Genomic DNA, 27,890 nt, shown 5'->3' with positions numbered 1-27,890 from the left:
GAACAGAGCAGGGAGGAAGAGCAGGAGGAAAAGATTAACATTAAGCAGAGTCATGAAGTGGGAGGGAAAGGGAGAGAAAAGGGAAATTGCTTGGAAATGGAAGGAGACCCTCATTGTTATACAAAATTACATATAAGAGTTTGTGAGGGGAATGGGAAAAAAATAAGGAGAGAAATGAATTACAGTAGATGGGGTAGAGAGAGAAGATGGGAGGGGAGGGGAGGGGGGATAGTAGAGGATAGGAAAGGTAGCAGAATACAACAGTTACTATTATGGTATTATGTAAAAATGTGGATGTGTAACCGATGTGATTCTGCAATCTTTGTAATGTTTTAAATAACCAATAAAAAAATAAAATTAAATAAAAAAAAGTTGTACAATCCCCCAAATGCCAACATAAAATTCTTAAATAAGGCCCTTTAATTTTTTTTGTTTAATATGAAGAAAAAAGTAGGAAGAGTTTTGTAATTTAGAAATGTTACACAGATAAGACTTTATTTCCATGAATTTCTTAAATCAAATGCTTTTTAAAAATCTCTAAACAAATTTTCCCCATTATATAATGTACACTACTATACCACACAAATATACATAATCATTACTCTTAAAAAATAATAAATAACAGATGATAAGATCTAATAGACTGTAAAACATAACATATTGCAACAAATTTAACAGTAAGAAAAATGGTTACTTCTCTTAGGATTTTGAACCTCTCTAACAATTTAGAGAGTTCTCTTTAACTTAACAGATAATAAAACTCTGCTTTGGATAAGGCTTTGCTTTCTTAGAGAATAAGGCACACGTCGCTAGCATTATAATTCACAAATCTGTAAGAAAATCTGAAGATAAGAGATGGCACATAGGTCACAAAGAAAAGAAGGTTTCCTCTGGGATACTGACTTTAATATCAAAGTAACATGAAACTGTGCAAATATAAAGTTTATAGCAACTAAATTTTCCTCCTGTAATACATACTAATCATTTTAGTAGAAGATCCATCTGAAAGAACAAAGGAAAAGGCAAATTTCCTAAAACTACTTTATTTAGAAAAAAAAAGTTATATCCCTGAAATATCAGGCAGATTTTTAAAAGATGATTTAATTAGTACAATATTTTAGAACAGGGTATAGACAGAGTGATAGCAACTAAAACTATTTTAAAGGCACAATCAGGAGTTTACCTTTAAAATGATATGTACCAGCATTTTGTTAATGCTATGTGTTAACAAACATCTTTTTAAATTTGGTTATGTTTTTTAAAACACTGACATGAGATTCTTGAGTGAAGATACCAAAAAATACTAATTCAGTAAATGTAACTACAGTTAACATGTTATAACTATATCTTAAATTGATTTCTGAAATCATAACCTGGGTCTAATGTGAGTCACTGTCTTTTATGAATGTTATGATGTCTTACAAGGGCTCTGAATCAGATTTTGCCAGTAATCATAACTCATAAAGTACTTTAAAAGTTAAGTTTCTGTCAGAATTGATATTTGTGGAACAAATACATGTTAGCCCTCACTATGCACCTTATTCACAATCTCATTTATTTTGGTCACTTCATTGTTTCAACATTTCAAGAAAAAGTAGACCCAAATATGGTTAACTTTCCATAAAATTGTCATCCTAAAATTTAAGCTTTTCATCAGGAAATGGACTAATTTACAAGTATAATCCCAGACAACTAACTGGATGTTAATCTAACAAAACTACTAATAAAGCTACAGAAACACAAGCAGCAATAAAAAACATATCATGGCATAAGTAAGAGTCTAATATTGCACTAGAGTGACATATATGAGATATAGAACAATTTTTTTTTATGGTATTAGGGATTGTACTACCACTGAGCTATATACTTTAACCCTTTTATTTTTTTGAGAAAGAGTCTTGCCAAATTGAGGAACTTGTGATCCTCCTGCCTTAGCCTTTAAGTTGCTGGGATTATAGGTGTGTGCCACCATACCCAACCACCATAAATAAAACTTTTAAGAAAATTATAGATAACTTTCTGAGCAAGAAGTACACAAAAATTATGAAAATTATACAATATAAGTATCTGTGTTTTAAAAATTCACTTTAATGTTGGTTACCCTTCATTGTCATCATCTGAACCATTTGCTTCTCTATGAGCCATGTAGTTACATCAGACATCAATATGAATTCCATGTTTTGAAGACATCACTTGTCTGGTCCCTGTTAAATACATAGCAAATGAACAGATATGAGGTAAAGATGATGTGGTTATCACATAAAGCCAGAATGGCAAAGGAGAAGTTTTTCCAAAAGGGCACATCCACAGGCCATGACGAATTCCATCTCGAATATGGTGCGAGGTCCAGGATATGAATAACATCCAAGGAAGAAAACACCATGAATCTTTGAGCTTGAAAAGGTGCATAGTAAGCTTCAGGATCAGAACCACAACGGGTATCACAGTAGAGCAGTGAAAGAAAGGTCTTCGTGGAAGACTCAAAGCTGCCTGTGGGGGAAGCAGGAAGTATCGTTTCCTTCTTGGCAAAACAACACTTTATAGCTGTTTCTGAATCTTAACATATGCAAAGAAAATGGGAAGAATGCCACCTCAAAATACATATGCCACATTTATATAAAGCAAAGAAGATAAAAGCATGAGCAGGGTATCCTTTGCATTAAAAATGAAATCAAGGTCTCAGGACACAGTGATTAATTTTTTAAGTTTTCTATTATTTGCTTAGAAAAGCCAACATATAAACATAGTTTATATCCTAAATATATGGTTTGTGTAGTTCTGATTTTTTTTAATTTAAGCTTTTGATTGATTGGCACATAATAACTGTACATATTAATAGGGTGTAGTATGACATTTTAATATATGCATGTGATATGTGATGATCAGATTGGGTAAGTGGCATAGACACCACTGTAAACATTTGTCATTTCTTTGTGCTGAAAAAATTCAAAATTCTTTCTATTAGCTATCTTGAAATATAAAGTTGATTTTTGTCAACCACAGTTACCCTACTATGCTACAGAGCATTAGAATTTATTCTTCCTATGCAAATGCACCCCTGCACCCATTAACTATCCTCTCTCTCATCCCTACCTCCTATAATTTGAATTTTTAACAATTTGCCTGGGACTCTAAGAGCAACAATAACAACAACAAAATCTCAAGACCAAATAAAATATTCCTTATGTGATGAAGGCAAAAAAGGAGAATGTTTTTATTACAACCACTCTGTATTAGCCAGAATACCTTCAAAATTTACTTACCATATTTAGAAAGAGCACATTATTTTAAACAAGTATTCTAAAGTGGAGTTAAATAAACATCAATAAAATTTTAAAATCATTGCAAAAAATATAATATTTGAACAAATGAAAATTTCAGGCTTAACCCCTGAAATGATCTGTAAGATTTTGTTCCTATCCACTTTAAAGGCCAATTTGCAGTTAGATGTCTCCTAGCAAAAAGAAAGTTGAGGATAGCAATGATCTTATAGGTCTGTGTCTCCCCACACATTCTCCAAAAACTTACAGAACAAGAAGGACAAGGAAAAGTATACAAAGCCCAAACTCTCATCATAGCTAGAAGTCAGAGAATGCTCCATCTCCAAGGTATCTGTTAAGTATTAAAATAAACACCAAATCAATGGTCTCTCAAGCCCTCTCACCCCACCACAGCCAGAAAAAAAAAAAAAAAAACTGTATTGAGAGAAAGGAAACCTAAGACTGACACAAAAGCACCATGAGAAAGAGAAATTCAATCTAAGAGTGAAAATACTAAAAAGGGGCCTGGTGACTACAGGGAAAGGGTTTACCAGTGTACTTGATTCAAGGCTTTGAAAAGCAAGGACTCTGGGGAAGAGAGTTAAAAAGAAGGGAAGGGGAAGGGTGCTCTTTGGAAACTGGGTAGCTGTTATGGTCTGGATGTGAGGTGTCCCCCAAAAGCTGACCTGTGAGACAATGCAAGAAGGTTTAGAGGAAAAATGATTGGGCCATAACCTTAACCTAATCAGCAAATTAATCCTTGATGGGATTAACTGGTGGTAGCTGGAGGCGGGTGGGGTGTGGCTGGAGGAAATGACTCATTGGGGGCGTGGCTATGGGATCTATATTTTGTATCTGGAGAGTGGAATCTCTGTCTCTGTTTCCAGATCATCATGTGAGACTCTTCCCTCTGCCACACTCTTCCTCTATTATGTCTTGTCTTGACTTGAGCCCTGAGGAATACAGCCTACTATGGATTGAGACCCCTGAAACCATGAGCCCTCAAATAAACTTTTCCTACTTTACAGTTGTTCTGGTTGGGTCCTTTTAGTCACAATAGTGAAATAGCTAAAACAGTGGTGAAGGAATAAAGGAATGAGAAGAAAACAAAAAACTGGTTCCCTGATCAAAAAAAGAAAAATCACATAAAAAAAAAAAAGTTATCCTCTTAAGAGACTGTATCTTGTCACACTATCAAATCAGATCACCTTTAACTAGGAATCTTGTAATCCATCCCCCATCAAGCTAGCATTCTTCAAACATCAGAATTCATTCCAAACTCATCTTACTCCCCCTTCTCCTCCATATTTTAGGTTGTTTTACTTCTATTTCATTAGAATATACAACACTTCTGTATTATTATTCCACTTTTGTCTCTACCTTTGTAGTTATATATCCACAATACATTTGGTAAAACTATTAATGTAAAGGAAAAAATTTTAAGACCTCTAAGCAAAATGACTAAATAACATAGAAAAGCAAGAGTTATTACAATGGCATTGGACTTAACAATGACAGCAAAACAAAGTAAGATAACACAAGAACAGTATTTTCAAAATGCTCAGGGAAAGAAAATGTGAGCCAAGGATTTTATATTTAACCAAGCTGCCTTTAAACACCAAAGCTATAATAATAGTATGATATTAGCAACAATTTTAATATGTACTATTTTCCTATTAGCAATTATTTTAAATAAGAAGTCACAAAAAATGTAATCTTTCTGAGGAATCTGTAAGCTTTACTCAAATAAAAAATGACTAAGAAAACCTGAGCAAATTGACTAATGATGAACGTTTAATATTTTTAAGTGTAAATAAAAGACTTAAAAGTGAGGACAAGAGTATAAAAATAATATATAGATATTGTATGTTCTTAGAAGAAATAAAGCAACCAAAAAAAATAGGAGGAGAAGAGGGGGGAAAGAAAAAAGTAAAGTGAGCTCTAAGATTGTTGTTTAGCTGATAGCTGAGAATTAAAAGATACTATTAACAATTAACAAACAAGATAGTTAAAGGTTAATTAAGAAAGTAGAAGCCTATAAGTATTAAAAAGATATATGAACAGAAATAATACTAGAATATAAATATAAACCTTCCTAAAGAACAAAAGAAATTCTAAAAATAAAATGACAAAGAAAGTACATCATAGAGATAGGAATATACCAAATATAATACACATAATTGAACAAAATAATGGCCAATTTTAGACTAAACCTATCAATAATGTTTATAAATATGAATGGGTTTATCTCACTCATTAAATGGGTTTATCTCACTCATTAAATGAAAAAGACCTTCAATTTGGCAAAACCAAATCCAGTGATATGCTGTATATTAAGGGAAAAAAATAAAATAAAATTCAGAAAGGTCCAAAACAAAAGGGCAAAAGCAAAGCAGACAAATAAGAAATAGGGGTGGTGATACTGATATCAGACAATCATAATTTGAGTAAAAAGCATTAAATTATATTTAAAAAGCCACTAAAGGGCTGGGGTTGTAGCTCAGTGGTAGAGGGCTTGCCTAACATGTGTGAAACACTGGATTCAATCCTCAGCACCATATAAAAATGAATAAGTAAAATAAAGGTGTTGTGTCCACCTACAATTAAAATAATATTTTTTAAAAGCTTCTAAAATCTACATTTCATCATGAAAATATAACTAATGAATATCTATATACCAAATAATACAGCAACAATTTTGATAAAGACATAAGGCAACACAGAAACACTCTAATAAATAAAGAGGCTTATATATAGTGCCATCCAAGAGAGATCAAGAGAGGAATAAGGAAAGGCAGAGAAGACACAAGCCATATAGTCAATAAAATTTATCTTACAGAATTATATACTCTGAAAACAGAGAAATACACATTCTTCTTCAAGTGTTCATGAAACATTTGAAGAAACCAATCACATATTAATGAATACAAAGAAAACAAATTTCAAAAAGAAATGAACAAATGATTAAAGGTATTAAATAATTATATAAGAAAAAGGGCCATACACCTTGAATTTTTTTTTAAATTCAAAAATAAGGACAATTGAGGCAACATGGCGACGGGCGCGGAGAGATCAAGTCTCTGACCTCTTCAGCTGCGCGGGCATAGGGAGTCGTAAACTGTCTAAAGGCTGTTTGCTCAGGATCACTAGGCAATGCTGAGCTGACGTGGATCTGGGGCGAACAGTCTGGGCCTCTCAGAACACACACCGAGCCCGGATTGGCTGCATTCAAGCTCCTGTTCGCCTGCTTCTTGCAGCCAAACTGCTGTGACTCAGCACTAACGACCCCGCTGAAACAACTGGTCGGCCCTTCTGAACTTACGGAGGTAAAAGTCAACCGAGCCTTCATAGGCAGTGGCCACAGGATTGAAACGGGGCATGGGAGAGACAGTCAGGACCCACCCATTGCATTGGTCACCCAGCAAAGGGAACGAACTGTCACCATTTGCATGGGATACCACCATGGCAGAGAACTGACGTCACCCAAACGCGGCGGAGGAGACAACTTCATTGAAACCAGCAGCGACAGTGACTACCTTCCCTTCCCTTCTAATATCTTTCCTCCCAAGCATCAAACAAATTATAAGAGTAAACAGTAACTCAGCAGTCAAACAGAACAAGAAGTAACATGAGCAGCATGAAAAAGCAAGGAAGAAAAGGAGTACAAACAATGCAGGACAGCCTAAATATTCAGGAGGATCTAGGTCATCAGAAAAATGGTCATATAAAGAACTCAAGGAATACCTTAGACAGATGGAATGGAACCTTAAAGGGATACGAGACAACAAATTCAAACAGTGAAAGAACACATTGAAAATGAATTACATAAACAGATAAAAGAAGAAGTTAAGCATCTTTATCAGGAGATAGAGATAATAAAAAAAATCAAACAATAATTCTAGAAATGAAGGAAATTATAAACCAAATTAAAAACTCAAATGAGAGTATCACTAACAGAGTGGAGCAAATAGAAGCCAGAACGTCAGATAATGAAGACAAAATATATCATCTTGAAAAGAGTCTAGCCAACTCAAAAGGCTGGTAAAAAAATCACGAGAAAAACATCCAAGAGATATGGGATAACATTAAAAAACCAAACTTACGAGTCATCGGGATAGAGGAAGGTATAGAGATTCAAACCAAGGGAATGAGTAACCTGCTGAATGAAATAATTACAGAAAACTTTCCAGAAATAAAAAAGGAAACGGATATACAAATTGTAGATGCATACAGGACACCAAGCACACAAAATCACAGTAGACCAACGCCAAGACACATTGTTATGAAGATATCCAATATACAGAACAAAGAGAAAATATTAAAAGCTACAAGAGAAAGGAGGCAGATTACATTCAGGGGTAAACCAATAAGGTTAACAACGGATTTTTCATCACAGACGCTGAAAGCGAGAAGATCCTGGAACAACGGATTTCAAACACTGAAAGACAATGGATGCCAACCAAGAATTCTGTATCCAACAAAATTAAGCTTCAGGTACGACAACAACGAAATAAAAATCTTTCATGATAAACAAAAGCTAAAAGAATTTGCAGCCAGAAAACCAGCATTGCAAAGCGTCTTGAGCAAAACACTACACGAGGAAGAAATGAAAAACAATAACCAAAACCATCAGTGGGGAGTGCCTCGGTAAAGACAGAGGGCGGGGGGAAAGCTAATCATGGAGAAACAAACTAAATTAAAAAAAAAAGATAAATAATCAAACATGGCAGGAAGTACAAACCATATATCAATAGTAACTCTAAACGTTAATGGCTTAAACTCTCCAATAAAGCAACATAGGCTGGTAACATGGATTAAAAAAACAAATCCAACAATATGCTGCCTCCAGGAGACACATCTGATTGGAAAAGACATACACAGGCTGAAGGTGAAAGGTTGGGAAAAAATATACCATGCACACGGTCCTCGTAAGCAAGGAGGGGTGGCCATCCTCATATAGAATAAAATCGACTTCAAGACTAAGTTAATCAAAAGGGATAAGGAAGGACATTATATACTGTTAAAAGGAACCATTCACCAACAAGACATAACAATTATCAATATTTATGCACCAAATAATGGTGCTGCGACGTTCATAAAACAAATTCTCCTCAAGTTCAAGAATCAAATAGACCACAACACAATAATTATGGGTGACTTCAACACACCTCTCTCACCATTGGACAGATCCTCCAAACAAAAGTTGAATAAAGAAAGTATAGAACTCAATATCACAATCAATAACCTAGACTTAACTGACATATATAGAATATATCAACCATCATCAAGTGGATATACTTTTTTCTCAGCAGCACGTGGATCCTTCTCAAAAATAGACCATATATTATGCCATAGGACAACCCTCAGTAAATATAAAGGGGTGGAGATAATACCATGCATTTTATCTGATCATAATGGAATGAAACTGGAAATCAATGATAAAAGAAGGAAGGAAAAATCCTACATCACATGGAAAATGAACAATATGTTACTGAATGATCAATGGGTTACAGAAGACATAAAGGAGGAAATCAAAAAATTCTTAGAGTTAAACGACAATACAGACACAACATACCGGAATCTATGGGACACAATGCAAGCAGTTTTAAGAGGGAAATTCATCACCTGGAGGTCATTCCTCAAAAAAAGGAAAAACCAACAAATAAATGAGCTCACACTTCATCTCAAAGCCCTAGAAAAGGAAGAGCAAAACAACAGCAAATGTAGCAGAAGGCAAGAAATAATTAAAATCAGAGCGGAAATCAACGAAATTGAAACAAAAGAAACTATTGAAAAAATTAACAAAACTAAAAGTTGGTTCTTCGAAAAAATAAATAAGATCGACAGACCCTTAGCCATGCTAACAAAGAAGAGAGAGAACTCAAATTACTAACATACGGGATGAAAAAGGCAATATCACAACAGATACTACATAAATATAGAAGACAATTAGAAACTATTTTGATAACCTATATTCCAATAAAATAGAAGATAGTGAAGACATCGATAAATTTCTTAAGTCATATGATTTGCCCAGACTGAGTCAGGAGGATACATACAATTTGAACAGACCAATATCAATGGATGAAATAGAAGAAGCAATCACAAGACTACCAACCAAGAAAAGCCCAGGACCGGATGGGTATACAGCGGAGTTTTACAAAACCTTTAAAGAAGAATTAATACCAATACTTTTCAAGTTATTTCAGGAAATAGAAAAAGAGGGAGCTCTTCCAAATTCATTCTATGAGGCCAACATCACCCTGATTCTGAAACCAGACAAAGACACCACAAAGAAAGAAAACTACAGACCAATATCTCTGATGAACCTAGATGCAAAAATCCTTAATAAAATTCTGGCAAATCGGATACAAAGGCACATGAAAAAAATTGTGCACCATGATCAAGTAGGATTCATCCCTGGGATGCAAGGATGGTTCAATATACGGAAATCAATAAATGTTATTCACCACATCAACAGACTTAAAGATAAGAACCATATGATCATCTCGATAGATGCAGAAAAAGCATTCGACAAAGTACAGCATCCCTTTATGTTCAAGACATTAGAAATACTAGGGATAACAGGAACTTACCTCAACATTGTAAAAGCTATCTATGCTAAGCCTCAGGCTAGCATCATTCTGAATGGAGAAAAATTGAAGGCATTCCCTCTAAAATCTGGAACAAGACAGGGATGCCCTCTATCACCACTTCTATTCAATATAGTTCTTGAAACACTGGCCAGAGCAATTAGACAGACGAAAGAAATTAAAGGCATAAAAATAGGAAAAGAAGAACTTAAATTATCACTATTTGCAGGTGACATGATTCTATACCTTGAAGACCCAAAAGGCTCTACAAAAAAACTACTAGAATTAATAAATGAATTCAGCAAAGTGGCAGGATATAAAATCAACACGCATAAATCAAAGGCATTTCTGTATATCAGTGACAAAACTTCTGAAACGGAAATGAGGACAAACACTCCATTCACAATATCCTCAAAAAAAAAAAATAAAATACTTGGGAATCAACCTAACAAAAGAGGTGAAAGATTTATACAATGAAAACTACAGAACCCTAAAAAGAGAAGTAGAAGAAGATCTTAGAAGATGGAAAAATATACCCTGTTCATGGATAGGCAGAACTAACATCATCAAAATGGCGATATTACCAAAAGTTCTCTATAGGTTGAATGGAATGCCAATCAAAATTCCAATGGCATTTCTTGTAGAAATAGATAAAGCAATCATGAAATTCATATGGAAAAATAAAAGACCCAGAATAGCAAAAGCAATTCTAAGCAGGAAGTGTGAATCAGGCGGTATAGCGATACCATATTTCTAACTATATTACAGAGCAATAGTAACAAAAACAGCATGGTACTGGTACCAAAACAGGTGGGTGGACCAATGGTACAGAATAGAGGACGCAGAGACTAATCCACAAAGTTACAACTATCTTATATTTGATAAAGGGGCTAAAAGCATGCAATGGAGGAAGGATAGCATCTTCAACAAATGGTGTTGGGAAAACTGGAAATCCATATGCAACAAAATGAAACTGAATCCCCTCCTCTCGCCATGCACAAAAGTTAACTCAAAATGGATCAAGGAGCTTGATATCAAATCAGAGACTCTGCGTCTGATAGAAGAAAAAGTCGGCTCCAATCTACATATTGTGGGGTCAGGCTCCAAATTCCTTAATAGGACACCCATAGCACAAGAATTAATAACAAGAATCAACAAATGGGACTTACTTAACCTAAAACATTTTTTCTCAGCAAGAGAAACAATAAGAGAGGTAAATAGGGAGCCTACATCATGGGAACAAATTTTTACTTCCCACACTTCAGATAGAGCCCTAATATCCAGAGTATACAAAGAACTCAAAAAACTAGACAATAAGATAACAAATAACCCAATCAACAAATGGGCCAAGGACCTGAACAGACACTTCTCAGAGGAGGACATACAATCAATCAACAAGTACATGAAAAAATGCTCACCATCTCTAGCAGTCAGAGAAATGCAAATCAAAACCACCCTAAGATACCATCTCACTCCAGTAAGATTGGCAGCCATTATGAAGTCAAACAACAACAAGTGCTGGCGAGGATGTGGGGAAAAGGGTACTCTTGTACATTGCTGGTGGGACTGAAAATTGGTGTGGCCAATTTGGAAAGCAGTATGGAGATTCCTGGGAAAGCTGGGAATGGAACCACCATTTGACCCAGCTATTGCCCTTCTCAGACTATTCCCTGAAGACCTTAAAAGAGCGTACTACAGGGATACTGCCACATCGATGTTCGTAGCAGCACAATTCACAATAGACAGACTCTGGAACCAACCCAGATGCCCTTCAATAGATGAATGGATAAAAAAAAATGTGGCATTTATACACCATGGAGTATTACGCAGCACTAAAAAATGACAAAATCATGGAATTTGCAGGGAAATGGATGGCACTAGAGCAGATTATGCTTAGTGAAGCTAGCCAATCCCTAAAAAACAAATACCAAATGTCTTCTTTGATATAATGAGAGCAACTAAGAACAGAGCAGGGAGGAAGAGCAGGAAGAAAAGATTAACATTAAACAGAGACATGCGGTGGGAGGGAAAGGGAGAGAAAAGGGAAATTGCATGGAAATGGAGGGAGACCCTCATTTTTATACAAAATTACATATAAGAGGTTGTGAGGGGAATGGGAAAATAAACAAGGAGAGAAATGAATTACAGTAGATGGGGTAGAGGGAGAAGATGGGAGGGGAGGGGAGGGGGGATAATAGAGGATAGGAAAGGTAGCAGAATAAAACAGTTACTAATAGGGCATTATGTAAAAATGTGGATGTGTAACCGATGTGATTCTGAAATCTGTATTTGGGGTGAAAATGGGAGTTCATAACCCACTTGAATCTAATGTATACAATATGATATGTCAAGAGCTTTGTAATGTTTTGAAAAACCAATTAAAAAAAATAAGGACCAATGTAATGTTATGCTATACAATTTGTACATCATCCTATTAATTAAAACTTAAATTTTTTTATTGAACAACTCTTTTAAAAAAAGGAGAATACAAACAGAATTACAAGGTTTTTCAAAACTAATCACACAAAAAAACTTCAAATTAGAAACCATGGAATACATTTAAAGTACAATTAGAGAAACTTTATAACCTTAAATTCCTATCTGTAAAAGTAATATAACAAAAATAGATGAATTATATTCCCAACTAAAGAGATTTCGAAAAGTGTAAACCAAAATAAAGTTTGAGGAATAAAATAGTAAAGATCTTGTTGTAGTTATATCATTCTTTCTAGTGCTCTGCAATTACAAAGAGCACAAGAGTGAACAACATGTGTGTGTGTGTGTGTGTGTGTGTGTGTGTGTGTGCGTGTGTACTGTTAGAGGTACATCTTTTCTTTTATGCTTTGAGAACCAGACAGAAAGACTTCTGAATAGATAATCAGCTAACTAAATTTGAACAATGTTCTAAAACTTTCATTAAAAGCAATATACATAGGAAAATGATAGATTGTATGGTAGCAGGATTATTTCAAGTAGATAAGCTGTAATCTTTCTGATGTGAAAATAAAGTATACTGTACAGAAAACCACACATGATCATTATCAGAACCTTATTTGTGAATAAAGTTCAGATGAACAACACAGTTTCTGATGGGTTTAAGAGAACTTCTATAGAAAACTTCACATCTAAATCAATTCATTTTCTTCCACCACAGAGCACTTTCATGCACTATAATAAGAAAAGGTAAGTTTGTAATCCTTGCTAGTAAAAGATTAATCATGGCATTGTTGAAAAGAACGATAAGACATTTAACAGGAAGCACATGGTTTTCACTGGCAGGGTGGGGTCAAGCAGCTTACAGTAAGCATTTCAGAAACCAATAACCTGACACCGAGATGATTCATGGTTATGCTCTGGGTCTGTGCTGAGGGGTACTGATTTTTCACATTTTCATTTATGAATATAAAAAATGATTAAAACAACCTCAATATATTCTTGTTGCTTGTCTGATTTCTGAAATGTCAATGTAGATTCTCATGAACAGAAAAGGAAGAAAATGGCCTATCATAGAGGCAAAAATAGATCACTGTCATGAATACTTATTGAGTTTTGATATTTATTGCTGATAATCATGTGCCACCTGACAGTGAATGTGAAAAAAATTCTAAAACTTCATTCAATAGACCAATGTAATACTATGCTATAGGTTTTGTGCATAATCGTATTTAATCCTCATAACCACCCTATGAGTTAGGTGGTATTTTAGAGGACATGGAGACTTGAAAAGGCAAGAACTTCTTCCATGTTGTGCAGTTAATAGCAAAGCTGGGATTTGGTACTGGATTTGACTCTATGTCTCATGAATTCATAAAACCAGTACTTGTTTTTATAAAAAAAAATATTTATTTTTTAGTTGTAGTTGGACACAATACCTTTATTTATTTATTTTTTATGTGGTGCTAAGGATCAAACCCAGAGCCTGGCACGTGCTATGTGAGCACTCTACCGCTGAGCCACAACCCCAGCCCCAAACTAGTACTTCTAAATGAACTTTTAAAATATATTTATTCAACTTAAATGTTTTTCAAAATTAAAACAGGATAAGTTCCAGAAGAATGCGTTTATTAATTACATTTTCTATAAAGCTTCATAGCTTATCCCTATCTCTGCTAACATTTATTATTGGCTGTTTACCAGGCCATGACATTCAACATGCTCATTTATCCCTCACAAAAACCCCATGAGATAAATAATAGTATAATTTACATTTTATAGATGAAGGAATGAAAACTAAAAGAACAAAAGTGCTCTGCTAACTTCACACAACAAGGATTCAAACTCAAATCTTCTGATTCCAATTTTAAGCAAAAACGTTATGCTGCCTCTACTTAGAGCAAAAAAAAATGTTAAATTTCGTTTTTAATTGATAATTACTGAATTCCTTACTGAGTAAGTTTCTAAGTAAGTTAGACAACTTCTGAGAAATAGCTGGTATTTGATACATAATAGGAACAGTAATACTTTCTCATTCATTCTACAAATATTTACTCAACACCTACTAGGTGATCCAGGTACTATTCCAGGTCAGTGGCTTCTGAAGCAAAGTCTTGCTTTATGAGTCTATATTTGTTTCCTGAAAGTTTATAGGTCATAAACTTGCCAAGGATAGGCAAATCTGACATTTAGACAATATTATCTCCACTAGACATTATTAGATAATATTATCCTCCACTGTATTTTAGACAGTTCATTGATATGCATGCCTTTGGTCCCAAGAGGGACTGAAGGAATGAATCCATTCAAGTCATTCTCCAGGACTGAGAACCACCATAAACTATTCAACGTCCATGGCGCACTTAGGAGCTGCACATTAACTGTAAAACATGAAGAATAAGGGGAAAAATTTAAGTGTAGTCCTAAAGAAAGGTCACTGATGCAAAAAGAATCGAAAATGATTTATGTTAATTAGTTTGCTTTTACATCCCTTGTAAGCTAACACTGAACTTCTCAGGTATAATTAGAGGATCCTTACTCTATGTGCATCCATGGTACTTTGTAGTAGCAAATAATCTGATTATCAACATGCCTGTGTGCATCTTTAGGGAAGTACTAAGTACTCAAAAAAGCTGAATGGATGGGCTTTCTTACTGTAAAATAAGACTCTAGCTCTAGACATTTTAAAATAAGCTCTCTAGCTCTTTAGTTTTCATGCTATGAAGAAATCTGTAAAGTACAAAATAAATTAAAGGAAAAGGCCAGAAAAATTAAACATGCTTCTTACCTTTAAAGACAGAGATCTAGCTAGAAGAAAGTGGTCCACATCAATAACAGAGGCTAAAAATCCAGCCAAAATGATTTCTCCAAAGTCAGTCTTCTTCTTGATTCCAATGACTATTGCCCATGACCACATGCCAATCACACAATGTACTGCATTATCTGAGAGGGCACGAAGCCAGTCATTTTGTTGGATTATGGAAAACTGAAGAAGTTTGTCAGCTACTAAGCAAAATATCCCCAGACCAAGGCTAGAAATAAGAGACTCAGTGCTACAAGACTGCAATAAAGCATGAGTCTTCTCAGTCTCAGATGCCATCATAAACAATATGTTAATATATACTAAAAGCCATTAGGAACAAACAGTATATTCTTGATTTCATTTCTAGTACCCTAAAATAAAAAGCAGAGACAAATATTAATGAAGACTACAGACTGTCATATAATATTTAAACAGAATATCAGCATAACTTCACAAATATAAAAACCAAGTTGTAAAAACTAGCATTTCTTACATGTTGTATACAATATGTCATGTGGCCCAAGTATAATAGATTAGTTTCATAGGAACAACAGTTTATTTTTTATTTATTTTAAAATATTTTGTTTAGTTATAAATGGACACAATACCTTTATTCTGTTTATTTATTTTTATGTGGTACTGAGGATTGAACCCAGGGCCTCACACGTGCTAGGTGAGTGCTCTACTACTGAGCCCCAGCCCCAGCCCCAGCCCTGGGAACAATAGTTTACATGGTAGTATATAACAAGGAGAATTTCACAAAGCCCACTGACTGTAATCTATTACCTTCGAGTCATCAAATACTTCTGTTTCTGAGAATGTTATGACATCTTGGACATGCACTGTGTCTGAGTACCTAATAACTACTTCCCATACTTCTTTTGACAACAGAGTCCCCTCCCTTTGGGAAAACTGTGTATCATTACACCTACATTCCAGAGTTTATCAATTGAGTTCCTTATCTCCCTTAAAAGAGTGACAATGTAAAGATGAGGGTTACCCAAGCTGGGCCTATCAGACTTCACTTCAGAAATTTCCTAAGTAAAGCTGGTGGGGAAAATTCCTCTTCTTGGAGGCCACAGACTCCAATACATGAAACAGCACAGGAAAATAAAATCCAGAAGAAACAAAAAGACAAAAAGCTAAGGGAATTATGAGAACATCAATTGTAGGTTTCTCAGAACTTCCCTAGTTCTTGCAGTTTAACATTCTAATAATAATAATAATAGTCATTGTTGTTATTATTATTTGGAGGTACTAGGGACTGAATCCAGGGACATTCTGCTACTGAACTATATCCCCAGCCCTTTTTATTTTTTGAGACAGGATCTCCCCAAGTTGCCCAGACTGGTCTCTAACTTGTGATCATTCTGCCTCAGCCTCTGAGTAGCTAGTATTACAGGTATGAATCACCCAGAACTCTCAAACACTGATAGTGGGGGGAAAAAATGGTACCATCACCTTGAAAAAATTTTTCCAAACTCTCAAAAAATGACACATTTCTACCATATGGCCCAATCATTCCACATCTAGGCATTCTCTCAAGGGAAATGAAAGACTTCATATAAATGAATGTTCATAGCAATCTTATCTTCATTAGTTCCAAACTAGAAACAACACAAATGTTCATCAACAAGTAAACAACTTAATGAAATATGGAATAAAAAGAAATGTGATATACATAAAACAGAATTGAATCTCAAAATAATTATAGTAAGTGAAAGAAGCTAAAAAAAATTATGTAGTTAAACCCCACAAAAAGATATAACCTAAAGGATGAACCCTAAAGAAAATTAAGGACTTTAGTCAGTAATAATGTACCAATGTTGGTTCTTTAGTTATAACAAATGTACCAAAATGTGTACAGTAGAAAAGGGAGCATACTGGAACTTTCTGCAATGTCTGCTTAATTTTTTCTGTCAATTAAAAACTGCTATTTAGGTTTATAAAGTCCTAGTAATTTAAAAATAAGTCATTAATTTTTAAATATATTAATTTATGAATTTTAAAATCTATTAATTTTAAAAAAAATGAAGCAAATATTATAATTGTTAAATCTAGGGAATGGGTGTAGTGTAGTTCATTATTCTGCTACTGTTATCTACTTTTCTGTATGTTTAAAATTTTCATTTAGAAATATGTTTTTTAAAGAGCACATAGTATGATTCCATTTATATAAAATTCTAGAAAATGTGAGCTGATTCATAGTGACAAATGCAGGTTAGTTGTTTCCTGGGGACATGAATACAAGGATTAAAAAGAAGCAAAAGGAAACTTTGGGAGAGATATGTACACTCATCTCAATTGGAGTGAAGTTTCTGGGCTCATAGTTTAATGCATATGTCAAAATGTTTCAAATTGTATATTTTAAATATATAGAATTGGGCTGGGGATGTGGCTCAGTGCAAAGCGCTTTGCCTAGCATGCGTGAGGCACTGGGTTTGATTCTCAGCACCAAATATAAATTAAATAAACAAATAAGTAGAGAGAGAGAGAGAGAGAGAGAGAGAGATATTAAATGTCCATAGTATACCATTTTAAACACATAAATAAATAGTGAATTGCATGTCAGCTAGCTATACGCCAACAAAATATATTGATAATGAAAAACTGCAGGTTTTCATGAAAAAGGAACAATCTGAAAATAAGAAATTATGAAAAATGAAAAACCCGACCAATTAAAAAGTCAACAGGAGCAATGAATAGTAGAATGAATGCTTCAAAAAAAAAAAAAAAAAAACCAGAATAAGTTAATAAGAACACAATCAAATAATTTTTCCAAAGTATAGGGAGAAAATAAAAAGACAAAGATTTGAGTAATGAAAGAAAAAGAAAAAACCCTCAGAAATTCTGTCAAAACAAAAGAAACAGAATGTGATCATTATCATCCCTAAGTGCCAGTATATTATGGAGAAACATTTATAGAGCTCTGAGAGGAAAGGATCATGACTGTAGGACTGTTACTTTTGTGACAATCCTGAATTTTAAGAGTTTTACCTTAGAATTTATAACACCTGTGTATGATTTTAGGGGATGATGGGGTTGAAGAATAGATGTTCTGAATCTCTGTGCAAGAGAAATAAAGAAAACTTGATCAAAACAAAATGAAAAGAAAAAAAAAGAAAAGAAAACTTTACTCCTTTTCCAGCTCCCTCCAAAAGCAATAGGAACCAAAGACATCAACTATAAATACTTTGACAAATGTTAATTTGTTAAATTTCTCTATAAAGAGGCAAACATAATTAGACTAGAACAAAAGGAAACAGCCACTGTTACTAGTCATAAGAGAAAACCTCAAATGAAAAATCTTAATAATATTTACATATAGAAATGAGAAAAAAACATGTCTGAAAAAACAAAACAAAGCAACAGTGGTAATATTAATATCAAACATAATTCAAGGCAAAAATGATTAAGTAGAACTAAAAAGGATAAAAAATTCACATCATAGTAACATTATACAAAATTACATAAGCTATATATAAGGTCAGAGGACATTTACCTATCAATAAAGCAGTAAAACATAAATTTAATCAAACAGTCAAAAAAAGGTACAACTGTGGGGCATGGTAGTGCATACCTATAATCCAGAGGCCCAGTAGACTAAGGTAGGAGGATCCCAAGTTCAAAGTCAGCCTCAGCAACTTGGTGAGACCCTGTCTCAATACCAAAAATAATAAGAGCTGGGGATTTAGCTCAGTGATTAAGCACCCCTGGGTTTAATCCTTAGAGCGGGGGAGGGGGGAGAGAGGGAGATATAGAGAGAATGCAGTAGCCTAATTAGCTCAAAAAATGTAAATATAAACAGTGTACAAGTAATACCTTTGGACTCAAAAGACTTGTCTTTCAAGTGTTTATGCTGTAAAATTATTTCGGAAAAGAAAAGAGAGAATAAGGACTCTGTCTACTTTGTTTACCTCCATATCCTCAGCCTATACTAGGCGGTAAATATTTGTTGAATCAACAAATGAAAAATTATCATATACTGTACCTGTAATGTACAAGGTATTATATATGGTTACTTGAAAGGCATTCAGTAAAATTTAACATCCATTCCTGGGAATTTGCATTTTAAGCAAGTATGTATTCTAGGTAATTTCTATGTTCACCAAACATTGAGAACTGCTTGTTTACCAAAAATGTTAAGACCACTTAGTTTAGAAACCAAAATGATGAAAAACTAGAAATATTACCTTAAAAGTTAAAAACAGCATAGCTATTATATCTCTGTTCGGGCAACTTTAATCAAGGCAATGGGGGATAAGAAAAAAAAATTATTACATTATCAGAAAAAAAGATAATTACATTAGTTTGCAGGTGAAATGACTGCCCTCCAGGAGGACCAATTGAAAACTGTTGGAATATAAGTTGAAAAAACATGGAAAATTCCAGATAAATACTAAAATGATTTTCAATAGGCCAGAAATAATCATAAGAAAAAAATGGGAACATAAATATTTACAATAAAAACAAGTCCAAACATCAAGGAATAAACTAAACAGGAAATGTATATGAAGAAAACTACCCAACTTTACTAAAGGATGAAAAATAGCAATTTTCTTGCAGAGGCAGCTGGCAGCACGAGTCTTCCCAAAAGGAAGAAATCTTCGTCCAAGGAGGAAACAGGTAGTGATCCAAAAGAGGTAGGCAGCAGGAGCATCTCCAAGAAAAGGTGGAAATTCTCTTCTTAGGAGGAGAGGGTCAGCAGTGGGCCTGAAGAGGCTGCTAGTGGCAAGACCAGTGCCAATAAAAAGAAAAAAAGTTCCAAAAACCATCTCAGGATGATTAGAATGAGCATTCCTGGTACAGAAAGGTCATACCCCATAGTGACATTTCCCAAACCAATAAAAACAAATTCACACATAAATACAAAAATCAATTGACTAGAGTTCTGGTGGCTTTGTATTATGTCAACTCAGATGAACTGGACTTATATTTCCCTTCCTTGTATAGTTCTGGGTAGTGAGGGCCACAGGAGACTATGCCTGACACCTGAAAGGAGTAGTCATATTTTTTAGTTTGAAGGTTGGTGCAGGTCACACTGTGGAACATGAACATCTTGTTGCTGATATGAGCTTACTTGTTGGCGTGGGGAAGCAGCTGGAACTGCAGTTCCTTCAGCTCCCATCCGATCTTCTTTTTTAGGGTCTCCAAAACCTGGGCCTACATAGCTCCAAGGTCAAAGTGTCAGCCTTTCCTACAGATCCCTCACAGCATTAAAACTGGAGTTGGTGCATGTGGCAAAAATTTGCTCCCAAAACGTAGGCTCTCTCTTCACCTCCTTGTTTCTTTTGCTGAGAAGCAGCTTTTTAGTAAATCCATCCCATTTATTAATTCTTGATTTTATTTCTTGCACTTTAGGAGTCTTGTTAAGAAAGTTGGGGCCTAATCCGATGTGATAAAGATTTGGGCCTACTCTTTCCTCTATTAGGCGCAGGGTCTCTGGTGTAATTCCTAGGTCCTTGATCCACTTTGAGTTTATTTTGTGCATGGTCACAATATAATTTCATTTTGCTGCATATGGATTTCCAGTTCTCCCAGCACCATTTGTTGAAGAAGCTATCTTTTCTCCTATGTATGTTTTTAGCACCTTTGTCTAGTATGAGATAACTATATTTATGTGGGTTTGTCTCTGTGTCTTATATTCTATACGATTGGTCTACATGTCTATTTTGGTGCCAATACCATGCCGTTTTTGTTACTATAGCTTTGTAGTTAGAGCACTAATCTCCAGGATATATAAAGAACTCAAAAAACTAAACACCAAAAAACAAACAATCCAATCAATAAATGGGCTAAGGAGCTGAACAGATACTTCTCAGAAGAAGATATATAATCAATCAACAAACGTATGAAAAATGTTCAAAATTTCTAGTAATTAGAGAAATGAAAATTAAAACTACTCTAAGAGTTCATCTCACACCAGTCAGAATGGCAGCTATTATGAATACAAACAACAATAAGTGTTGGTGAGGATGTGGGGAAAAAGGTACACTCATACATTGCTGGTGGGACTGCAAATTGGTGCAACCAATCTGGAAAGCACTAAGGAGATTCTTTATAAACTTGCAATAGAACCACATTTGACCCAGCTATCCCACTCCTGGATCTATACCCAAAGGACTTAAAATCAGCATACTATAGTGATGCAGTCACATCAATGTTTATAGCAGCTCAATTCATAATAGCAAAACTGTGGAACCAACCTAGATGCCCTTCAACAGAAGAATGGGTAAAGAAACTGTGGCATATATACACAATGGGATATTACTCAGCATTAAAGGAGAATAAAATTATGACATCTGCAGGTAAATGGATGGAGTTGGAGAATATCATGCTAAACGAAGTAAGCCAATTCCAAAAACCAAAGGCTGAATGTTCTCTCTGATAAATGGATGCTGATCCATAATGTGGGGGGGATTGGGGAAAATGGAGGAACTTTGATTGAGCAAAGGGGAGGGATTGGGACATGGGGGCAGGAAAGATGGTGGAATGAGATGGACATCATTACCCTAGGCACATGTAGGACTGCAAATTATGGTACAACGCTATACTGCATACAACCAAAGAAATGAAAAGTTGTGCTGCAATTGTATACAATGAATCAAAATGTATTCTGCTGTCACATATACCTAATTAAAATTAATTAATTAATTTTTAAAAATAAAATAAATGACTCTTAAAAAAAAACCCTGAAGTTGGTGAGAGGCTGATGCAGGCTACATTTTGTCCCATGGATTTCATGTAAGAAAAATAAGTATCTAAATAATAACATGGGCTATGTATATAAACAGGCAATTTAGAAAAATAAGAAATACAAATGGTCAAAAAGTAAAAAAAAATTATCAAAATATTTCACCTTCATCTTAATGTGATTCAACATAAAATCTGTCAACATAAAATTGACAAAAGATTACTAATACTCTTGTTTTGGTAGTAGTGGAGGAAATGATCGCTCTCACAGATTACTAGCAAGAATATATATTCAGCAGCACCACATACAAACAAAGATGTTGTGTTCGCCGAAAACTAAAAAATAAAATATTAAAATTCTCTCTTTTTCTCTCTCTCCCTCTCTCACTCTCTTAAAAAAAAAAAAAAAAGAATATATATTCAGGGTTGTGGCTCAGTGGTGAAGCACTTGCCTCTCACGTGTGAGGCCTCGCACGTGTGAGGCCCTGGGTTCGATCCTCAGCACCACATATGGATAAACGAATAAAATAAAGGTATTGTGTCCATCTACAACTAAAAAATTATTTTTAAAAAAATCCCTTCTAGTAGATGATTTGATTACATATCAAAAACCAATAAAAACGAGCAAACACTTTTGACTTAGCATTTCCAATTCTAAGTCTTTGTCATAAAAAAATTAGATTAATGCAAAGAGCTATACAAAGAAGTTAAACATAGTATTGTTTGCAGGAAAAGTTAAAAACAATATACATTTCCAAAATACATAACTTCTGAATAAATTCCACATATTAAAGCTATTAAAAAATACTTATTACTTTGGTGTTGGGGTTATGATTCAGCAGTAGAGTGCTCGCCTTGCATATGCGAGGCCCTAGGTTCAATCCTCAGCACCACATAACAATAAATAAATTAAATAAAGGTATAAAAATTTTTTAAAATAATACTTATTCCCACCAGGCACAGTAAGTGCACACTGGTAATCCCAGCAACTCAAAGACTAAGGCAAAAGGATGGCAAGTTTGAGGAAAGCCTCAGCAACTTAGCAAAACCCTGTCTCAAAATAAATAAAATAAAATGGGCTGGGGGTGTTGCTCGGTGGTAAAACATCCCTGAGTTCAATTCCCAGTGCAAAGAAAGAAAAAGAAAAAAAGAAAGAACAAACCAACAATATAAAAAAAAACCCCTTATGCCCATATTTGTGTACATAGAAAAATGGGTAATAGATATTACATTTTAAAAGACAGACTATAAAATAGTAGATAAAATATTAGTTTTTTTTTAAAAATACATATATATTATATTAGCTTTTCAACATTACAACAAACTACCTGAGAAAATCAACTTAATAAAAAGAAAGTTTATTTTGGCTCATGGTTTCAGTCCAGTCATTTGGCCCTATTGCTTTTGGCCTGTGGCAGCAAAGGACACTGTGGTGGTAGTATACAGTGGAGGAGGCTTATTTACCTCCTGGTAGTCAGTAAGCAAAAAGAAAGAGGAGGAAGGGGCCAGGGTCCCAGTATCACCTTCAAACAAACTCCTCCCAATGACCTAACTTCCCTCTAATAGGTCCCATTTCCTAAAGGTTCTCACCATCTCTCAACAAGCCCACAGGCTGGCAACCAAGCCTTTAATAGATGGTTTTTGGGAACACTCCTGATCCAAACTATAGCACTTAGACGTACTAAAATCAGAATGTTGTTCATGTGGTTTGTTTCTCAGTGATGGGATCACAAATATGATAATTAATTTTTTCCTTTTTTTATTTTCTAAAAATTTTCAATGTCTTACTATTATAGCCATAAAACTAGTAAAGCTATTTTAAAAACTTAAAGCCAGAAAGTCAGCTTCTTAAAAGTATAATAAAAAATTGAAATATATTTGTGACATTGTAAATATGTACTAATAAACAGAGTAAAATATATAATATTAGTCATAATAATAAAACTATGTACAGAGCTGGAGTTGTAGCTCAGTGGTAGAGCACCTGCCTAGCATGTGTGAAGCACTGGTTCGATATAAATAAATGAAATAAAGTTCCATCATAAACTAAAAAAAAAAAACAAACAAACAAACAAAAAACTATGTACAATCTCATAAGTTAAAAATTTGGTGGAGGTGGGGACTGGGAATTGAACTCAGGGGGCACTCGATCACTGACCCATATCTTTAGGCCTATTTTGTATTTGACTTAGAGACAGGGTCTCACTGAGTTGTTCAGAGCCTCACTGTTGCTGAGGCTGGCTTTGAACCCACAATCCTCCTGCCTTAGCCTCTCGAACCACTGAGATTATAGGCATGTGCCACTGAACCCAGCTTCGTACAATATAAAAAACTTATTCATTGTTGAATATTAGTTGATACATAAAAAATCTGCACTGCTGGGAGCAGTGGCCCATACCTGTAATCCAGTGGCTCACGAGGCTGAGGCAGGAAGATTACAAGTTCAAAGTCAGCCTCAGCAACTTAAAGAAGGCCCTAAGCAACTCAGCAAGACCCTATCCTTAAATCAAATACAAAAAAGAACTAGGGATGTGGTTCAGTGGTTAAGCACCCCTGGGTTCAAAACCCAGTACCCCCCACCAAAAAAAAAAAAAAAAAAAAAAAAAAGTCTGTACTAAGACTTCTATATCTTTGCATGAAATAAACTTAGGTTCCTTATGCAGAGAAAAACTATTTTATTAATGATAATGGAGCCTACAACAATCCTTAAATTCTTAGTTATTTACAACAATAAAAAAATATTTTCTAAAGCACTAAAATTGGGTTATATTTTATAGATTCTTCTGGTACTTTCAACTAAAACATATGAACAAAATGTAAAAGGTACTTCCATTAAAAGATTGAAAATCCCTTCTATAAACCTCAGGATGTATAATGCCCCAAATTATGATTGTTAATCATTGTCTCTACTTTAGAAAATAAACATTTGACCCTTCAATGGATAAAGAAGTTAATGTATTTAAAGATTTAAAGCATATAAAATTTATAAAAATATCCCCTTGAACCAAAGATAAATGCTATTGTTCACTTAGCTGGATGGGAACCGGGACACAGAAAGTTTGAATTAATGGCCAAGCCAGAGAGTCACAGTAGCTGCAGGAATAATACCTCTTTCAAGAACCTGTAGTCTCACCCCAGAAGGCAGACAAAAATAAAAGGTTAATATCTATTTAACTGAAAATTCATTATGTCTCTATAATCCACTGCATTGCATCTTCTTTCACTCATGAAACTATTTTTTATGAGCACAATATTTAACTATTACCCTGGATTTTTCATTATTTCAGATTTTAAAAGGACTGGACAGCTAACAATAGTCACAAGTAAAAACCAATTACTTCATATATTTAAAAGATGCAAATTTAAAGTGATGGTAAATAGGAAAACTTACTGATTACAAATAACCGTATCAAAATTTATTAATAGGACTATATACACATAATAGGGCAGTAAAAATGTGTTTTATAACTGGAAAGTATCAAATAGATTGCTTGATGATAGGGGGGTAAGAAGCTCCTGAGTGACCTTGGTAGCAGATCCCTTAGCCTGTCAAGCCCTCAGAGGCTTACAGTCCCCACCACCAATAAGAGGACAACTTCAGGAGACCCAACAGTCTTTCTAAATCCTGATTCATAGAAAGAATGAGATGATATTTTTTTTTTTTTTTTTTTTTTTTTTTTTGTAGCACTAGATACCTATAACAGTGAAATACAGGTCCATAGAACAGTCTGTTTTTAAGATAGACCTGTTCCAGGAACACACATTTCTGGCAACTATTCCACTCCAACCATTGGTGCATATATTTAACATCTCTGGCTTAGATTCTAAATATGAGAAAGCTGAATGTAATTATTACAATTCCTCTATTTATTGTTTCTGATTAGAACATTGCTACAGTCTATAAAGGGTTGAACTTCCTCAAAGGCTGATGTGTTGGGAGGCATGGTTCCCAAGGTGAGGATATTAAGGAGGTGGTTGGATCTTTAAGAGATGGAACCTCATGGGAGATCCTTAGGTGTCTGCAGGCCCAGCTCTTGAAAGGGATTAAAGTAGTTCTTGTAGAATCTTTGGTAGTTTCCCTGAAAAGGTTGTTAATAAAAACCTCAGCTGGCCCCACCCGGGCTCTCTTGCTTGCTCCTGCTCCGTGCTGCATTTGCCAGGAATGGATGCAGCCAAGAGGCCTCTCACCAGAACTGAGTAGATAACAGACACCAAATTCTTGAACCTCTGAAACTGTAAGTAAAATAAATCTCTTTTCTTCCTAAAGTTAGCTACCTGAAGGATTTTGTTACAGCAAAGAAAAATAAACTAATATAGAACCTAAGTGTGCTCATTTTTCTTAATCCCTTTTCTTTTATTTCACTTCCTACTCATCCCACTACAAATAAAATGAACCCCTGAACTTCCTAAACTTCAAAGCTTTATGTTTATTTTACTCCTTCACTTTTGTTGGGAATGTTCCTGAAGAGCAACAATTATAATTTTCTTTTAAACTTGTCATGCATAAAATCTGATGTGCTTAAGTTGTTGAACAAATGTTTCATTATACTAATACAAGAGGTGAATACATAAGCAATCCTTAGGTTGTGAGTATTCCTTCCAGATTTCTGCAACAGGGTGTGAATGTGGTGCTGGGGAATTGAACCCAGGGGCTTATGCCTACCAGGTAAGCTACATTGAGCTACATCCCCAATTAATCCTCTGCCTACAAAGATATTTAGATTGACCTCTTTACCACAATAGCCAGACACCCATACCATAAATTCTTCTCTGTAACTTGCAGAAGACACTTTCTCCAGTGGCCCAACAACAGTCCCATTACAGCAAATGCCATTAACTACTGGGCATTCAAAGGACAGAATAGTAATCCCCTCCCCTTAACTCTACAAACACATAATTAGTTGGTCTCTTGAAGTATATGCTATTGTGTTTTGTTTGCTACTCATCTCTTAAACATTATTTCTGCCCAAACAAATAAGAAAAAATTTCAAAGTAAATCTCATCTTCTGACTCAATCTTCCTGAGTCCCACCAATATCATAAATTTACAGAAGGTAAAAGTAGTCAAAAATCCAAAAAACTTCCTTTATCACGCTTTACAAATAATTCCTCTTCACTAACCTGCAGTTGCTGTGAAACTTCATTTCTTTAATGCTAAAACACCAAAAGCAGGTGCCAAATCTAATGCACATAATTGGTAAAGGGAGAAAGCAGAAATCTTGCTCACATTTACTGAAACTTTATAGCCATGAGATCTCGGCACATAAAATTTTTAGTTTCTATGATCGCTACAAATAAAACATACAGTTCTTAATTTCAACATGTTCAGCAAATTCCCAGTTATGTTTTTCTGAGGTTGGTGTGATGCAATGATTTTTAGAATGTCAATTTAAAAAATGGGATAGGAAGTCCTGGGGTCTCTTGGAAGGGACCATATCAAACATCACTGAACCAGGGCTCGAAGGTCTCTTCTACCTGTTAAAGAAGGTAGTGGGCTCCTTCTGCAAGACTCCCGCACCCTGCCCAGGGCCAGGACAACGCCAAGGGCGCAGAGTCCTAGAAAGGTTGGGTGTCTACGGGAACCAGAAGGTGCCGAAGCCGGAGGGAAGAGTTGGGGCTCCGCGCAGACCACTGGGCCACCAGACAGCGCCAGCCCGCGGTCAGGCACACTTCCCTCCCCGCCCCTTCAACCAGGACCTGCCAGGTTTCAGTTCGGACGGGCCCAGCCTCTGGCTTCCCTTAGTGCGCAGTTTCGAGTCCATTCTGTCCCCTCCCGTCCGAGCCCCAGCAGCAGCTATACCCACCCTCAGTTCTCGCAGCTGCAGCGCGCAGCGGCCCCACCCCTGGGTCGGCACCATTGAGACGCTGGTTGCCGGCCAGAGCAGCCCTAGCTTCAACGTCCGCCCAGAGGACGCCGGGAAACCGGCCCTTTTCGGAGCAGAGAGGAAGCGATACTCAGGTGCATGATGGTTGAGCCTGTGGGTGCCTTGAACAAACCACAAACCTCCCTAAAAGAGACCTTTGGACGACAGGGTAGGAGGTGAAAAGTGCGTTCTTGGTTTCCTTCTGTCAAACCTCAGGATTCGTTTCTCCGCTTAAGTGGTTTCAA

General features: G+C 35.3%; 1 protein-coding gene across 4 annotated transcripts; it reads right to left on the bottom strand.

Moving 5' to 3' along the window:
* Nucleotides 1–533: 533 nt before the first annotated feature.
* Nucleotides 534–27,626, bottom strand: Tmem267 (transmembrane protein 267). Of its 4 annotated transcripts, none has more exons than XM_076856157.2 (3): nucleotides 27,586–27,626; nucleotides 15,075–15,460; nucleotides 534–2,490 (listed from the first exon to the last, which is right to left on the bottom strand). In XM_076856157.2, the coding sequence occupies exons 2-3, from the start codon at nucleotides 15,387–15,389 to the stop codon at nucleotides 2,155–2,157; spliced, it is 651 nt and encodes a 216-aa protein (XP_076712272.1). In that variant the 5' UTR covers nucleotides 15,390–15,460; nucleotides 27,586–27,626; the 3' UTR covers nucleotides 534–2,154. The 4 variants fall into 4 exon arrangements, with proteins under 4 accessions (XP_076712272.1, XP_076712270.1, XP_076712271.1 ...); XM_076856155.2 differs by lacking the exon at nucleotides 27,586–27,626 and adding an exon at nucleotides 27,257–27,506; XM_076856156.2 differs by lacking the exon at nucleotides 27,586–27,626 and adding an exon at nucleotides 26,903–26,934.
* Between the last annotated feature and the right edge of the window lie 264 nt (nucleotides 27,627–27,890).

Source organism: Callospermophilus lateralis, chromosome 5, assembly GCF_048772815.1.
Source record: "Callospermophilus lateralis isolate mCalLat2 chromosome 5, mCalLat2.hap1, whole genome shotgun sequence".
Lineage (NCBI taxonomy): Eukaryota > Metazoa > Chordata > Mammalia > Rodentia > Sciuridae > Callospermophilus > Callospermophilus lateralis.
Note: the sequence above shows the minus strand (reverse complement) of the source record. Positions and strands in the feature narration are given on the sequence as shown.

What these genes read in the sequence shown, in the direction of transcription:
- Tmem267 (XM_076856157.2), bottom strand. Translation starts at nt 15,389, where the DNA reads ATGATGGCATCTGAGACTGAGAAGACTCATGCTTTATTGCAGTCTTGT. An exon ending in CTAGATCTCTGTCTTTAAAG is followed by an intron (nt 2,491 to 15,074) that starts GTAAGAAGCATG and finishes CTTCCCCCACAG; the next exon opens with GCAGCTTTGAGTCTTCCACG.